At 36.2% G+C, this 16,412-nt stretch overlaps 1 protein-coding gene and 1 long non-coding RNA gene across 2 annotated transcripts; one reads left to right on the top strand and one right to left on the bottom strand.

Moving 5' to 3' along the window:
- Nucleotides 1-3,023: 3,023 nt before the first annotated feature.
- On the bottom strand, nt 3,024-7,314 carry LOC145823678 (uncharacterized). The gene is made up of 8 exons (XM_082923186.1): nt 7,311-7,314; nt 6,930-7,066; nt 5,584-5,784; nt 5,222-5,367; nt 4,852-5,133; nt 3,927-3,948; nt 3,586-3,817; nt 3,024-3,490 (listed from the first exon to the last, which is right to left on the bottom strand). Exons 1-8 carry the CDS (start codon nt 7,312-7,314, stop codon nt 3,024-3,026), a joined length of 1,491 nt encoding a protein of 496 aa, XP_082779312.1.
- Nucleotides 7,315-12,221: 4,907 nt separating this feature from the next.
- Nucleotides 12,222-12,694, top strand: LOC145823295 (uncharacterized). The gene is made up of 3 exons (XR_014365583.1): nt 12,222-12,312; nt 12,408-12,494; nt 12,599-12,694. It is a non-coding gene; the product is annotated as an uncharacterized LOC145823295 (long non-coding RNA).
- The last annotated feature ends 3,718 nt before the right edge of the window (nt 12,695-16,412 follow it).

Below are 16,412 nucleotides of genomic sequence, written 5' to 3'. Positions count from 1 at the left end.
TGAAACAAACCCAATATAAATGAGAAATATCATTTCCTATGATTTTTTTTTTTTGTATAAAAATATGTTTCTATGGCATCTGCCTAATTAAATTTTGTCACCAAATTTTTTTATATTTATTTTTTACATAAAAATAAGTTTGTATGCACAAAAATGTACTAATGGTTGATATATTTTTCATACATTTTTCTTACCTCTCATATGTTTTAATATATAATTTTCTTTCACTTTTGCAGTTATCATGCCAATAACAATCATGCCAATAACAAAACGAACCAAACCCGAACTTGGTGAATCCTCAAACCCTGTACCACCACCACAACAACAACATGATGGCTATCCAACTAATGATTTTGAAACATATCATCATGAACAAGCCTATGAACATTTCATTACTCGACCAATTGTTACGGGGAGAAAAGTAAAACTACCTTCTCAATATGATTCACTCTTACTTGGCAAATTAAATACAATGGGATGGTTACCATTAAATAATTTACCAAATAAGATATATCCCCGTCTTCTACGATTATTTTATGTTTACTTGACATCGGGTGACCAATAAAATGAACCGTTCAGTCTTACCTCTTATGTTAAGGGGAAAAAAATCACACTCTCTCTCCGTCGTTTTGCACAAATTATTGGAGACGAAACAGGAAATTTACAATTTTATTTTCAAAATGAGGCCGCATTAGAAAAAATTGTTGATGATGTCACTCAGATTTATACCACAATTTGTGACAACCGATTTAGCGGGCACTAATTTACAAGTCAGCCATTTAAAACCTCACCTTTGTATTCTCCATCGATGGATAGTTGAAAATATCACTCCCAAAAAAGGACATTATAATAGTGTTTCATGTTTTCAAGTTTACTTGTTATATTGTTTTGAAATTGGACAAAAATTAGATTTATGCTTTATATTACTAAAAGAAATGATGCTTGCAAAATTGGATACTCTGAGTGGCCGGTCACTACCTTTTGGAGCTTTGTTAACCATAATTTTCAAAGCTCATGATGTGAACCTTGAAGGTGAAGGATGGATCAGAATCACTTCACCCATTTCTGAGTATACACTGACCCGAGCTGGTGGTGCTGACACCTTGATGAGCTCTATTAATCTTGAAAATGAACCAATAGCTAATGAGAAAGAACCCAATGACAATGCCATGCCACCAAATGAACAACCCCATTACTGGACTGATTATTTAGCCTTGGAACAAGAACGGTACAATCAGCACCTACAATGGGAACAACAAATGGCTAATCAGCTCAATACATTGGGTACTCGGTTCGATGAATTTGGTACTCGGTTCAATGAAATTGCCACCGCTCAGAACTCACTAATTCATCAATTTGGTGAGATTCGTGTAGACTCAGAGAGACGTGCTGAATTGACAAGGAACCGCATTGATCTGATTGACCATCGAGTCACTCAGCTGTACCATCAGCATTTCCCTCCACCTCCAACACCACTTAACAAGGATGCTTAACTTGTTTAAAAATCAAGTAAAATGGTTCACAGATATGATGGTTATATTTTTTTTCATTTTTTTTGTTTTGGTTATTTATTTGGTGAGTTTTGTTGTGATTTTTTTACTTTTGTTATTTTGTTATAAACTTTTCTATTCACGTAATGAATAACAACGAGGGTTTTTTTTGGAATCATTTAATTACATAGTTATAATGTTATAACTATCCGTGCAAAAAGATTATGCATTGAAAAAATTATTTGTACAAAAATTAATAAATAGTACTTCATAAATGTCTACGAAATCCTTCATTTGAATAAAATGAATAAAAATTACACAATTATTAAATAATTTGTTTGCATTAATTAATTTATAAAATTAAATTAATGTTCTGAAATTAAATAAAACAAGTTACAATTTAATAATATTTAATAATAAACATTCTTTTTTTTAATGAAAAGGAAAAAAAAAAGTTAATATAAACTTCTGTACAGAAAATTAAAAAGAATACCTCAGCGTTTACACAAATTATACACCCTTACTTGAAGATGTACCAAGCGAATTTTTACACATTCTTCATGTAAAACAATATTTTGCTATAAAATCGAGTGATATAAAACAATAAAATATAATTTATTATTTTATTTTATTTTATTTATTATTATTATTATTATTGTTATTCTTTTTTTTCTTCTTCTTCTTCTTATTATTATTTTTATTTGTTACACTCTTAAATGGTGAACTTATCACCACCACCACCTACCACCACCAACCACCCACCTGCCAGCACTACCCACTAGCCACCTCCACCCATCTGCCATCACCTCCCACCTGCCACCACCACCTACCTGCTACCACCACCCATCACCACCCACCACCCACCACCATCCACCACCCATCTGCCACCACCACCTACCACCCATTACCACCCACCACCCATCTGCCAGCCACCACTACCCACCTGCCACCACCACCTATCACCACCCACCACCCATCTGCTACCAGCACCCACCAGCCACCAGCCACCACCACCCATCACCACCCACCACCCACCTGCCACCACCACCCACCACTCACCTACCACCCACCACCACCCACCTACCACCACCACCCACCATCCATCACCCATCACCCATCTGCCACCACCACATTTAATTTAATGACAACATATTTATTTATGAAAGTTACTAAGAAACACATTGCATATTAATAACAACATATTTAATTGTCTTTGCTAGACTATACATAAAATTGCATATTACACATTGTATGAGCAACATATTTAAGTACACATGTACTAAGAAAACCATTATCTTCATTGCCCATGCGATGATATTTGTGTTTTATTTCGTTTCATTTCCATTTAGCCCAATCGTTGTCCTCAGTATTAGTTATCCTACAAGAAGATAAAAGAAGTCAGTAAATCACAGAAATGATGGTTGGGCGAAGTTATGTAGTAACGGTGTCATAATGATTGAAATTAGTAAAATAATTACGCATTTACAATCAGTAGTCAGTACGATATTCACTTGCCTTGTTCACATCCCTTTTCTATGCATGGTGAACATGATTTTGCCACATAGCAGTAGCGATTGCATCCCTAACGTTCGATTGGGACGTTAACCCATGTTGTGACATGTCAACGCAGTCAGCTTGGTCTCCAACAAGCCCGTTTGCTTTTGCTTCTGCGGCCATTTCATTATCAGCTTCTATAAAGAATGGATCCATAGTTGCATGCAAACGGATCCAATTGTACACTACACAACATGCAATCACGAGAGGCCCTTGTAGTGTAGACTTATAATTTGGTATGGATCGCAATATTGGGAAGTGCTTCTTCAAAACACCAAATGTTCTTTCTATGACATTGCGTAATGACGAATATCGATAGTTAAACAATTCCTTAGGTCCTGCATAACGATGGCCACAAAACTCTTGCAAGTGATACCATTGAGACTGAAAGGGGGCAAGAAATTCAAGCATGTTCATGAAACCAACATCAACTAAATAGTACTTGCCTACATGTAAATAATGAATACACAGTTCTGTCAATTGATATTTACAAAAACAAACAAGGAAAAAAGTGTACCGTATGTTATTCAGGGACAGTCACCATTGGGTGGGTGTGGGAACTGTAGATCAGCTCGTGTAATAGAGTCAACCAGAATAGCGTTGTCGTGAGCGCTACCTTCCCATCCAGAATTAATATATGTGAACAACATATCGAAGTCGCAAGCTGCGTGTACATTTTGCGATACTGTTGCTTTCCGACCACGGAATGTATTTTGTCTTGAAGCAGGGACCCATGCATCCACCAATGTGCCATCGATAGCACCGACACAATCCTAATTGACAGATATTTGTTTGATATTAAAAGCGAAACAAACTTCGATATTACTTTCATAATTAAAAAAAATAATATTTATTAACATTTATTGATATGAACAAACTTACAGGACAGTCATACTGTTCATACCTTGAACCAGGGAAAAAACCACCTGTCATTTAAAATTTTTCTCGGTATGTCCTTTAGGTTACGTGGTTTGATAACCGATGATGAAAGCTTGCACAATGCCCGCATAACAATTTTTATGTGCCGACAAATTGTTTCCGTGGAGTGTTGAAATCTATTTGCCATTATTCGATGGTGATCATATTGTACAAAAGTGTATAAAAAAATTCCAAGCGATTCCTCCACACTGATATGCATATGTTCAGTATCGATAAAGCCATTATGGAGTAAAGTGTCTTTCAATAAAATGAATGTTTGTGCATCCATTCGCATAACGTTCATCATTGTTTCTGGATGGCCATTTAATAGGCCGAAGATGTAATCATCACCTCTGAATGGACACGTTCGGTGCAGTCGGCGACTACTTGACGCGTTGATATGGTCATGCATTAAAGCAATCATCAAAAAATCCATAAAATCATCAACAACCTTATCCTCCTCTGATGAGAGCTCCATTGTATTGTTTTCTCTGTCGGATGACATATGCCTTTGTTTACATCACAGTAAAAGCATAGTTATAAAATATGTTATTCATGCTGTAACAGTTAGCGTTATTGGTGAAACAATAAAATTCAGAGGAGAACAAAATTTATTTAACACATGGTCATATTATAATAACAGAACATAGTTTTAATATAACAGAAAACACTTAAAAGTTCAAAAAAAAAAAAAACATATGAACATAGAAAAGGAAAGAGGATATGATGGAATGAAAAAAATAAAAATAAAAACCAAATCAGGAATAATGAAATCATCAAACAGTTCAGCCAAGAAGATTTGCTAACACAAGCAAAACAGAACTTCTCAGTTCACTGCAAAGCGAGTATCATGGCTAGGCGCAAATGGGTAGGAGTGCGCATAAAAAACCTGCGCCATTTCTTATCCTTGAACAGTGTCAGTGACCTAATGTACTGCAACGGTGGTATGTCCCCAAGCTCAAGTAATGCATCTTGACATACATCAAGGGAATAATCATCACCACCTGCACTTACAGCCTCAGTCTCATTTTCTCGTACACGTGAATGTCCTGTTTTGGCTTGTACATAGGATGTGAAAGTTGCGCACTTTTTGGAACGACCACTGTCAGTCTGGCTGGTTGCAGGGGCCCCTCTTGTGACTTTTGCCCTTTGTTGGATCCATATACTCATCCTCGAATAAGTCAACAGGAATGGCTTCAGCAGTATTACTCCCACCAGCGTTATTCCCACTAGCATCAGCGTTCTAAAATTTATTTAACATGTCATCTTCTTCTTCTGAGTCAAGGGGTCCTTGTGTGGATGCACGAGACAGGGCCCCTGTGGCATGACAATTTTCAACAATTTCTGCCATTTCTTGAAAATATTCAAACCCTTTTGTCCTAAACTTCTTCATATTTCTGCTAGCCTACAACAATTACAAAACAAGAATTAAGCACTGTATATATCATGAAATGTTTAAAATAAAATTAGAAAATAGTACAGATTAATGGAAAATCTTATCCCAAAATTCATCGGGTGCAACAACAGTGCCTATAATAGGATCCCATCCCAGACCAGTCTGTGCCTGTAGTCACTTAAATATCTAGTAATCAGCTTTCAATTGTTGATATTTTTGGCGCACCTTGACACCTGTATACCGAAATCCATATATGTTGTGCAATTGATTTGCATAATGATTCAAATGCCTAATTGTCCACGAAGTAGTACGGCCCACTGTTTGATTGTTTCTAACCTCATCTCTCAACATATTTATTAATTTCGTTTCAATTTTGGGCGTCCACATTTTGGTGTTCTCGTTGTCATCGGAATTATTTCCATCCATCTATAGCACATACAAATTATATTTAAACTAGTTTGGGATGGATATACAAGCATAACAGAGTATTTTAAAGTAGTATGCGATGGATACACAAGAATAACAGTGCAAAATGATTTGAAGGAGAACACAAATAAAAGAAAAAGAATAGATGATTTTATTTCGAGGAAAAAAGTACGTAGCAGATTAATTGAATTTAAATAGCAGAAATATAACCACAAAAAAAAAACCATTCAGATAGCAAAAATATAACCACAAATAATAATAAAATAAATCAGTTAACATTGTGTTTAAATAGTAAGAAACAAATCAATAAAAGAAAAATTAAGGAAAAAAAATCAGTAAAAAAGCCCGGTAGGTTCAAACAGTTGAGGGAGGATCGGTAAGTTCAAACCATTAAGGAAGAAATGAAAAACCGGAAGAAAAAATCGGAAGAGGTGGGAGGACCGGGTGGTTGACCGGCCGGTCGACCAGCCGGATGGCCCGGGGGACGACCGGCCGAGTGTCCGTCCCAGGCACTACCGCTTCAAGTTTTGATCGATGAAAGGTTCAAACAGTTCATACTTTAAAATAACAACCGTTCTGAAATGGAAAATACGCCTCTACAAATTCTCATAAACCATTTAGGAACTGATTTCAACTTTTTTGAAATCATTTATACATAACAGATGAATATTGATTTACTAACTATTCTTAAAGAACAAAAAAGTTGAAACAGTTCAGGATGAAGGATGAAGAATGAAATCATTTATCGATTCGTCTGAAATCATTTTCAGATACCAGATGAAGGATGAAGGATTTATTTACCAGATTAGTGGGAGTTGAATAGTTATCACCGGTGATGGAATGTGTATACTGATTGAATGTGGCACTATTTGCTCGTCGGATTCGACAATAAATTTGATAAATTTGGCTTGAAAAAAAATAAAAATAAATTAAGATGAATTTCTCAAATAATTTCCCTATAACAAAATATGTGAATAAATTTGTGAGTAATTTCACATCGCAGTTGTCGTTGTTTGGTTGCCCGTAATAAGAATTGTCCGCAACGCACAAATCGTAACTCAGTTGATTTGTGAAATATGATACCAGTACAGAGCGGGTTGGGTGGATTCATTATTTATAAAATGAGTCTGACTTTTGAAACCCACCTGTGATGAATCAGAAGTTTGGATGTTTGATACAGAGAAGCCACCCGTGATGAATCTGAAGGACTGATGTAGATGAGGTTCACGTGAAAGTTGCAGAGACGATGAAGAAGGCAGAAACGTTGAAAGGGAGATACAAGCTGCCAAACAGATTTTTAAAATGTAATTTGAATTAACACACGGAATCAACTTTTGAACGTAGTATCTAAACGTCATGCGCGAGCTCACGTGTTGAAAATTGATTTGAATTAACAACCAAACAGAGTCTAACATTTTTTAGATATAATTAAATTATTGCTAAAAGAAAAAATATATATAATTTTTTATGAGTCTGTTTACTATAAAAGTAGTAGAGAATAGAAGAAAATTAATTCTTTATATAACCCATATTAGTATTATAATTTTTTTTTAATTTCTTACATAAAAAACACAATAAATTTTGAATGTGTGTATATAAAGAGTTATCTATAATTAAAATTTCAAAATTTTCTATATATATATATATATTTTTTATACATAATTTTCATCTTAATAGGTTCAATTTTAAATAAAAAAAAAACTCTATTAAATTAGTGCATATCATATCAATTTTTAAAATAAATTCATTAATTTTGTACATTTGTGTAAATTTTGAAGATCTTATTTCAATATAATACAAATTATTGCTCAAATGAGCATTGCAAACTTTGTGCTTGTTTGAGAAGTGGCTTTGGAGATTTTTTTGTTAAAATAGTTACAAAAAAATAAAATAGGCTTTTTAGGTCAATAAGACAAAATATCACATCTAATTTATAATCATTACATTTTTTTTTTTTTTACAAAAAAATCAAAAGTCCTTCTAAAACTAAAATTTTTAACCCCAAACTAAAATAATTAAAAAAACCAAAAAATTAACTGACTTTCCAAACCAAGCCTTTATAGGCTTTTACAAACATATGATGGGCCAATTTTCCTGAATAGTGCCCATCATTATTGATGGTCCCTGCAAGGATTTTTTTTAGATAAATCCTGCAAGGATTTCAATTGACCTATATCACAACAATTAACAAAAGTGCCTACAATTCCACCACTCTCACCAATATTTCCAAGTATTTTAATTGGTCAAACTAGTTTTTATAGCTTTTTCCAATTTCACATACCAATACAACATATCAAAAGAAAATATTCAAAAAATTATTGAGAAAAATAAATCAATGATTAGCTTGTAGTTTTTTTTTTTTTCAATTGATAAGAGATTAATTATAAATATGAAAAAATTATATTATCAAACAAATAACTAATTTACAAGAGTTAAAAAGTCAACATAATCAGTCTAACAACCAATTACAAAGTCCAAGCCCAACAATTATTACTAATTATATACAATTTTCATAATGACAAATAATAAATAAACCAACACAAGGAGTATTAAATTTCACTTCATAGTATGTGATGACTTGTATTTTATTCATTTTAAATTTATACTCATTTTCGGCTAATTGTATATTCAAGTTTTTTTGGTTAATTCTGAATCTTATATTTGGGGAGAAAATTCTAAAACAAAAAAAAAAAAAGGAAAAAATGTGGAAAAAAGAAAAGAAAAAGAGAAGTGATGTAGAAGAAGTAGTTGTAGATTTCTTGAGACAGGTAGACAAACACAAGCCGATAAAATCAAATTATTGACCAAAGATGAAATGATAGTTTTAAACGAGTTTTACTTAGCTACTAAGAATTTTTCTTGATGACTAAAAATTATCCTAATTAGTTAATTTAATGTAAGCATTCTTGTTGACCAAGACTAGAATTATTTTAGTCTATTATTTTCTTATATTTTTATGTACTTGGTCTCCAAATATTTTTGTTGACCAACATTAAAAGTACTACCCTAGTTAATTAGTTCTTTTTATATTACCTAATCTCCAAGTATGCTTGGTGATCAAGATTTTATCTAATATATAAATAGTTGTGTAAGCCTAGAAGCAAAGGCATTCTCCATATAATTTCTAAGTTACTTTAGTTTCCTTGTGGATTCAATGATTTATTTCTTGTGGATTCAAGAATCTTTGTCTACAAGAACTATATCTAATTTCGTGCATATTCTAGAATCTTTGTCTACAAGAACTATATCTAATTTCGTGCATATTCTGCTATGTCAAGAAGTTTTTAATCTATTCACACATCAATCCCATTTTCTTTTTTTTTTCTCCACAATTTTTTTCACAAAGTTAAAATTTAAACAAAGCTTAATTCACTACAAGAAAAGAGGGTAAAAAACACGGAAGCATTTGCGACGGTGCGTTTCCCGTCGCAAAAATGATTTTTGGCGACGGCAGGTTAGACTGTCGCAAAAAGGTGTTTTAGCGACGGCGTTTAGCCGTTGGTAAATAAAACTGCATGGGTAGGTAATAATGCGGAAGTGTTAGCGACGGCGGTTTGAACCGTCGCAAAAAAATTTTTTTTGAGACGGCATAAGTTTGCTGTCACAAATATTCGACAATTTGCGAAGGCAAATGTCCGTCGCGAAAAAAGAATTACCAAAACGGCGTCGGTTTATTAATAATTATGTATCATTTGCGACGGTGTAAAACTTACTGTCACAAAAAGTAAAAAAAAAAAATTTCCCCCTCTCTCCCCTTTCATCTTGTCGCTCGATCAGTTGGATCGAAATCCCTAATTGTTTGAAACCAAATTTTTTTCCCCAAAATCCCCGAACAAGCGACGAACGGCAAAGGGCTAGCGGTGGTACGGTGGTGCAACGATGACGAGCGACGAACGGCGAGCAGGCTTGCGGTGGTGCGGCGACGACAACAGCTACTCAGCGTATGCTCTCTCTCTCTCTCTCTCTCTCTCTATCTCTCTCTCTCTTCTCTACTTAGTCACCGTATCTTTGTCATTTGGGCCACCGATTTTTCAAATTCCCGAACTAATTGAGCTAGAGAACTTTTAAAATTGTTTATGGATGGTTCATTGAACAACATTTTGTGGCTAACATTGTTAATTAGGAAGCTAAAACCATTCTATTTTTCTATGCTTGCATTGTCTTTTTTGATGGTTTTTTTAGTGTTCTTCTCTCACTTGCATTGTGTTTGTTTTATGTTTATTTTTGTTGGTTTTTTTTCTTTTTGATGAGTTTAGCAGTTGGGAAGTCGTGGGGATAGGTAGGGGAAAAAAAAATCTTTGATTCTATTTTCTAGCACTACAATGGTGTGGAGTGTCTTCATGTCTTCGTCAGGTATTTGCTTTTAAGGGTTAGGGAATTCGATCACTAATTAAATTAAAATAATGTTATACAAATAGAAGATTTACATAGTAAAATTATATAAAATGATGTGAAACTATCAATGATTTTATCATTTTAAAATAAGGTTCAAGTTCCTCTCTAATTCAAAATTAAAATTGGGCTTTGTGACGTATTACGGAGTTTATATTGATAATCTGAATATTTTAATATTTAAAACTCGTTAAGTATTTTATCCTTATAAAAAATCACATTAATTGGATATCGACAGTCAATTGAACAAATCAAATTTATTTCAACATTAATTATGATTTTAAAAAAAATTATTAGCATAAATGTGATTTGATCATGTAATTATTGATATTCAATCAATATAATTTTTTACAAGAATAAAGTATTCGATGATTTCTACACATTACATGATTTGAATTATTGATATTTATCCATGGTGGGCCCTCGGAGGCCCAACATGACACTTTGTTTCGTTAAAAGAAATAATCCATCAAATTGATTATTACATAAACATCACAGTCACATTATTTTCATAATAAATTTTATGAGTTTTCCATAATAATATCTTTTCTCTTAACAGATTATATAACTCGCAATTAGTACATGCGATGCGTGTGTAATTTAAATAAGTAAAAATAAAACAAAAAATCATTATATATTATATGTGACTCAAGTGGTAAAAATTTTCTTAACTAGGGTTGAGGTTTTAGGTTTGAGATCCACTCTGCTTGGCATAAAGAGAAAATTTCAAGATACCAAATAAAACTTTTGCTATATGGAGTAGATTACAAATGAACAAATATCTTTTCCCTTAACATAATATAATTAAATTAATGAGAACATGAGTGTTCATTTAATTTTATTTAAAATTTTTTGTTATTCATTAATACCATGTAAAATCATGTAATCATTGTACTTTTATTTGTCTTTTCTTTAGTGCTTTTATATATTCACTCAAAAAATTTCTCATCACTCTCAGCCACATGCTTCAATAAGCAAATTCTTTGTAATAAAAGTGTAGGTGTGATGAGTTTTATGGGTAAATTAGAAGCACTTTGAAGGGCAATTTCTTCATTTGGAGGATTGATTGAATTCTTTGTGATAAAAGTGTAGGCGTGATGAGTTTTATGCGTATATTAGAAGCATTTTGCTTTGGGTAATTTATTTATTGGGAGGATTGCTTAAAGGGTGGGAAAACAAAGTACCAAACTTGAAGGTGAATCTAAAGCTGGCTTGTAAGCAAGTGTAAATGCTTTTCTGTGTTGACCATATTGCTAGCTGATCCTATAAATAGAGGTTTTGGTACCACTCTTTCTATTGAACACCCATCAAAATGAATAAATACTTTAATTAATACAAACTTTAGTTAAAGGTTATAAATTGTACATATGTTCTTTGTCCTTGCCTTTAAACAATCTTTCTTTACACCAAATATTATTAGAAAAGGTGATCAAAATCTAGCAAGATGTTGATGATAGTTCTATGTAGCATCATCTCCGTTCTGGACCTAAGGATGCTATCATGGTACATGAATACGTAAGTATTATATTTAGAGTTACTTTGATGAGATATTTTTGTGGATGTGTACAGATGATGGATAAGAGTTGGATTAATTTTCCAAATAGGATGTCGAGCGAATACATTAATGGGATTGATGAATTCCTTGTGTTTGCCTACACTAATAGGGTTGAAGGTTCGATGATCAGTTGTCCGTGTAGGAAGTGTGAGAATCGATATCATCTTGTACGAGAGGGTTTATGAGAGCATCTGATTTTGAATGATTTTTTAAAAAAATACAAACATTGGATTAATCATGGGGAATCTTACGTACCTCTGCACGATAATCGAGAGAATGAAACATTAGCTAATTTAGACATTGGGGATGATGTTCCTTTGCTGATCCTAATTTGAAGGATGATGTTCCTTTGCACATTGTGCCAAGCCAGTGGGAAGAACTTGTGGAGTATTGGCGTACTTCCGATGCTGAGGTATACAAATAAGTTATATGTATGATATGTAAACATACAAATCATATTTATATACTTACATTTGTTGAACTTGTTATAGAAAATTGCAACTAGGAACGCTAAAAATCGGCGAGCTCACGACATAGCTCATACCACAGGGCGTACTACTTTCGCTCAGATACGGTATGAGGTTTACATTTTATTGTTTTATTTTTGTATATAAATAAACATTGTATATTTGTAAATTATTTGGATTCTAATTTTCGAATTTCTAAAAAAATATAGATGACCAATAAGGGGGAGTCTACTGATAAGACGAATGTTTGGCTTATGACACGTAGAGCAGATGACCCAGAGGTTATCCAGACCTTGGTAGTTTCCAAACACCTTTACATGTGTTGTTAAAGTTTATTTTTTATTTTTTGTGTGTCAACCATCTTAATTTGGCATATATTTGTATGTCTTATTCAATACAGGATGAGTTTAATCGTCAATTCTCTATGCAACCTGAGGATTGTCGGACTTTGGAGGCTAGGAATGCCATTTTCCATGAGTTGATAGGTCATGACGGACATAGATATTGCCGCACATACGAGAGAACTGTGTCTCGGAGAGTGGTGTATAAAGATGGTGCTGGGCCATCACAGTCAACACCCCAGCCATCGACTATTAATTAGATCACACAGCAGGTTCGTGCAGAGCTAAGGGATGAGTTGAGGGAGGAGCTGCGAGCAGAGTTCTCTACACATTTACAACAGATTAGAGCTGAGATGATAGCCCTTGTGTCACAGGAGGCGAGTGTGGATCCCAACAGACAGGTTCGATATAGATTAAATTGTTTGATAGTTCAATTTTCACACAACATTATGTATAAAATTCGAATATGATTAACACATTATGCATTGACTACGATAGGTTCATGATGCATCAAGTGGCCACCGGACATTTAGAGAATCTGCAGAAGACGAGAATCGATATACACCACCACCAGAAGATCAGGTATAAAATGTATCTTTGTATTCTAAGCTAAACTATATCTTTGCATTCTTTACATTCTAAGTTAAGAGACTTGTGGGAGAAGACGGGACTCCAATCGGGTTGCCGGATTGGGAGTTAGGGCCGAATTTCACTTTAGGCAAACTAGTTCCTTAAGAAACTTGAATTCGAGGTGTTCATGCCCCAAAATCACCAAACGGCATCGGTTTATCACAAAACTTGGCACATACGACCGCCTAAGCACGAGAGACTTGTGGTAGAAGACGGGACTCCAATTGGGTTCCCGGATTGGAAGTTAGAGCCGAATTTCACTTTAGGTGAACTAGTTCCTTAAGAAACTTGAATTCGAGGTGTTAACGCCCCAAAATCACCAAACGATGTCGGGTTATCATGAAACTTGGCACACACGACCGCCTAGGCACGAGAGACTTGTGGGAGAAGACGGGACTCGAATCGGGTTCTCGGTTTGGGAGTTAGAGTCAGATTTCACTTTAGGCAAACTAGTACCTTAAGAAACTTGAATTCGAGGTGTTGACGCCCCAAAGTCACCAAACGGCGTCGGTTTAGCACGAAACTTGGCACACACGACTGCCTAGGCACGAGAGACTTTTCGGAGAAGACAGGGCTCCAATCGGGTTCCCGGATTGGGAGTTAGGGCCGGATTTCACTTCAGGCAAACTGGTTCCTTAAGAAACTTGAATTCGAGGTGTTAACGCCCCAAAATCACCAAACGGCGTCGGTTTAGCACGAAACTTTGCACACACGACCGCCTAGGCACAAGAGACTTATGGGAGAAGACGGGGCTTGAATCGGGTTCCCGGTTTGAGAGTTAGAGTCGGATTTCGGTCTAGGCAAACTAGTTCCTTAAGAAACTTAAATTCGAGGTGTTAACGCCCCAAAATCACCAAACGACGTCGGTTTATCACGAAACTTGGCATACATAACCACGTAGGCACGAGAGACTTGTGGGAGAAGACAGGGCTTGAATCGGGTTCCTGGTTTGGGAGTTAGAGCCGGATTTCACTTTAGGCAAACTAGTTCCTTAAGAAACTTGAATTCGAGGTGTTAATGCCCAAAATCACCAAACGGCGTCGGTTTAGCACGAAACTTGGCACACACAACCGCCTAGGCACGAGAGACTTGTGGGAGAAGATGGGACTCCAATCAGGTTCCCGATTTGGGAGGTAGAGCCGGATTTCACTTTAGGCAAACTAGTTCATTAAGAAACTTGAATTCGAGGTGTTAACGCCTCAAAATCACCAAACAGCGTCGGCTTAGCACAAAACTTGGCACACACGACCGCCTAGGCACGAGAGACTTGTGGGAGAAGACGGGGCTTGAATCGGGCTCCCGGTTTGGGAATTAGAGTCGAATTTCGGTCTAGGCAAACTAGTTCCTTAAGAAACTTGAATTCGAGGTGTTAATGCCCCAAAATCACCAAACGGCATCGGTTTAGCACGAAACTTGGCATACATGATCGCCTAGGCACGAGAGTCTTGTGGGAGAAAACGGGACTCCAATTGGGTTCCCGGTTTGGGAGTTAGGGCTGGATTTCACTTTAGGCAAACTAGTTCCTTAAGAAACTTAAATTCGAGGTGTTAACGCCCCAAAATCACCAAACGGCGTCGGTTTAGCACGAAACTTGGCACACACGACCACCTAGGCACGAGAGACTTGTCGAAGAAGACGGGACTCCAATCGGGTTCCCGGATTGGGAGTTAGGGCCAGATTTCACTTTAGACAAACTAGTTCCTTAAGAAACTTGAATTCGAGGTGTTAACGCCCCAAAATCACCAAACGGCGTCGGTTTAGCACGAAACTTGGCACACACGACTGCCTAGGCATGAAAGACTTGTGGGAGAAGACGGGGCTTGAATCGGGTTCCCGGTTTGGGAGTTAGAGTCGAATTTCGGTGTAGGCAAACTAGTTCCTTAAGAAACTTGAATTCGAGGTATTAACGCCCCAAAATCACCAAATGGCGTCGGTTTGGCACGAAACTTGGCACACGACCGCCTAGGCATGAGAGACTTGTGGGAGAAGACGGGACTCCAATTGGGTTCTCGGTTTGGGAGTTAGGGCCGGATTTCACTTTAGACAAACTAGTTCCTTAAGAAACTTGAATTCGAGGTGTTAACGCCCCAAAATCACCAAACAGCGTCGGTTTAGCACGAAACTTGGCACACACGACCGCCTAGGCACAAGAGACTTGTCGGAGAAGACGGGACTCCAATCGGGTTCCCGGATTGGGAGTTAGGGCCAGATTTTACTTTAGGCAAACTAGTTCCTTAAGAAACTTGAATTCGAGGTGTTAACGCCCCAAAATCACCACACGGCGTTGGTTTAGCATGAAACTTGGCACACATGACCGCCTAGGCACGAGAGACTTGTGGGAGAAGACAGGGCTTGAATCGGGTTCCCGATTTGGGAGTTAGAGTCGGATTTCGGTCTAGGCAAACTAGTTCCTTAAGAAACTTGAGTTCGAAGTGTTAACGCCCTAAAATCACCAAACGGCTTCGGTTTAGCATGAAACTTGGCACACACGACCGACTAGGCACAAGAGACTTGTGGGAGAAGATGGGACTCCAATCGAGTTCCCGATTTGGGAGTTAGGGCCGGATTTATGTCTAGCCAAAATTATTTACTAAATTATCTTTGTAATTATATAGTAGTTAATTTTTTATGTTTTTCTATAATTAAATTATTAACACCATTTGTAGACGTCCCCCGAACGCCCCGGCGAGGAACAAGTCCCCCCCCGTTCCGTTCGATATTGGGCTCACTATAGTTCAGGACTCTCAATTTGTCATGGTTCTAAATCTAAACCAAAGAGTCCAAATCTAGCAAATCGTTTTGAGAAAACAGATTTTTGAAAAAAGTGCCAAACATGGACTGCTTTGCCAGATATAGAGTCACCACCTAAATGTTTTATTTTGGGGAAATTTAGGAAACCCTGACTCGTTTGCCTAAGGCCACATGTCCGTCATCACCAAAGTTGCCTCGGCTCGGGAACTTGGGTACGATTGGGGAAGGTCACTTCGTGAGCACCCCCGCTTGCCTGATCAAAGATCGGCCTTTACTAACCATGATATCAAGTTTTGAAAACATTGTGTGTTCTTATTCCGGTTATTAGCCTAGATTTACTATGTGATACGCACAACATACAAGTATAGACTGGATCGCCTGAATTGGAACAAAATGTTTCATGTTTGTTTATTTGAAAATGGTTTGATGGTGCTACCCGCAAGTAGGCTAAGACGTGGATTTGCCACCCTCGGGTGGGCTTAGAAAACATGA

Source organism: Camellia sinensis, chromosome 4, assembly GCF_055761805.1.
Source record: "Camellia sinensis isolate YWXY chromosome 4, ASM5576180v1, whole genome shotgun sequence".
NCBI classification, from domain to species: Eukaryota; Viridiplantae; Streptophyta; class Magnoliopsida; order Ericales; family Theaceae; genus Camellia; species Camellia sinensis.
Note: the sequence above shows the minus strand (reverse complement) of the source record. Positions and strands in the feature narration are given on the sequence as shown.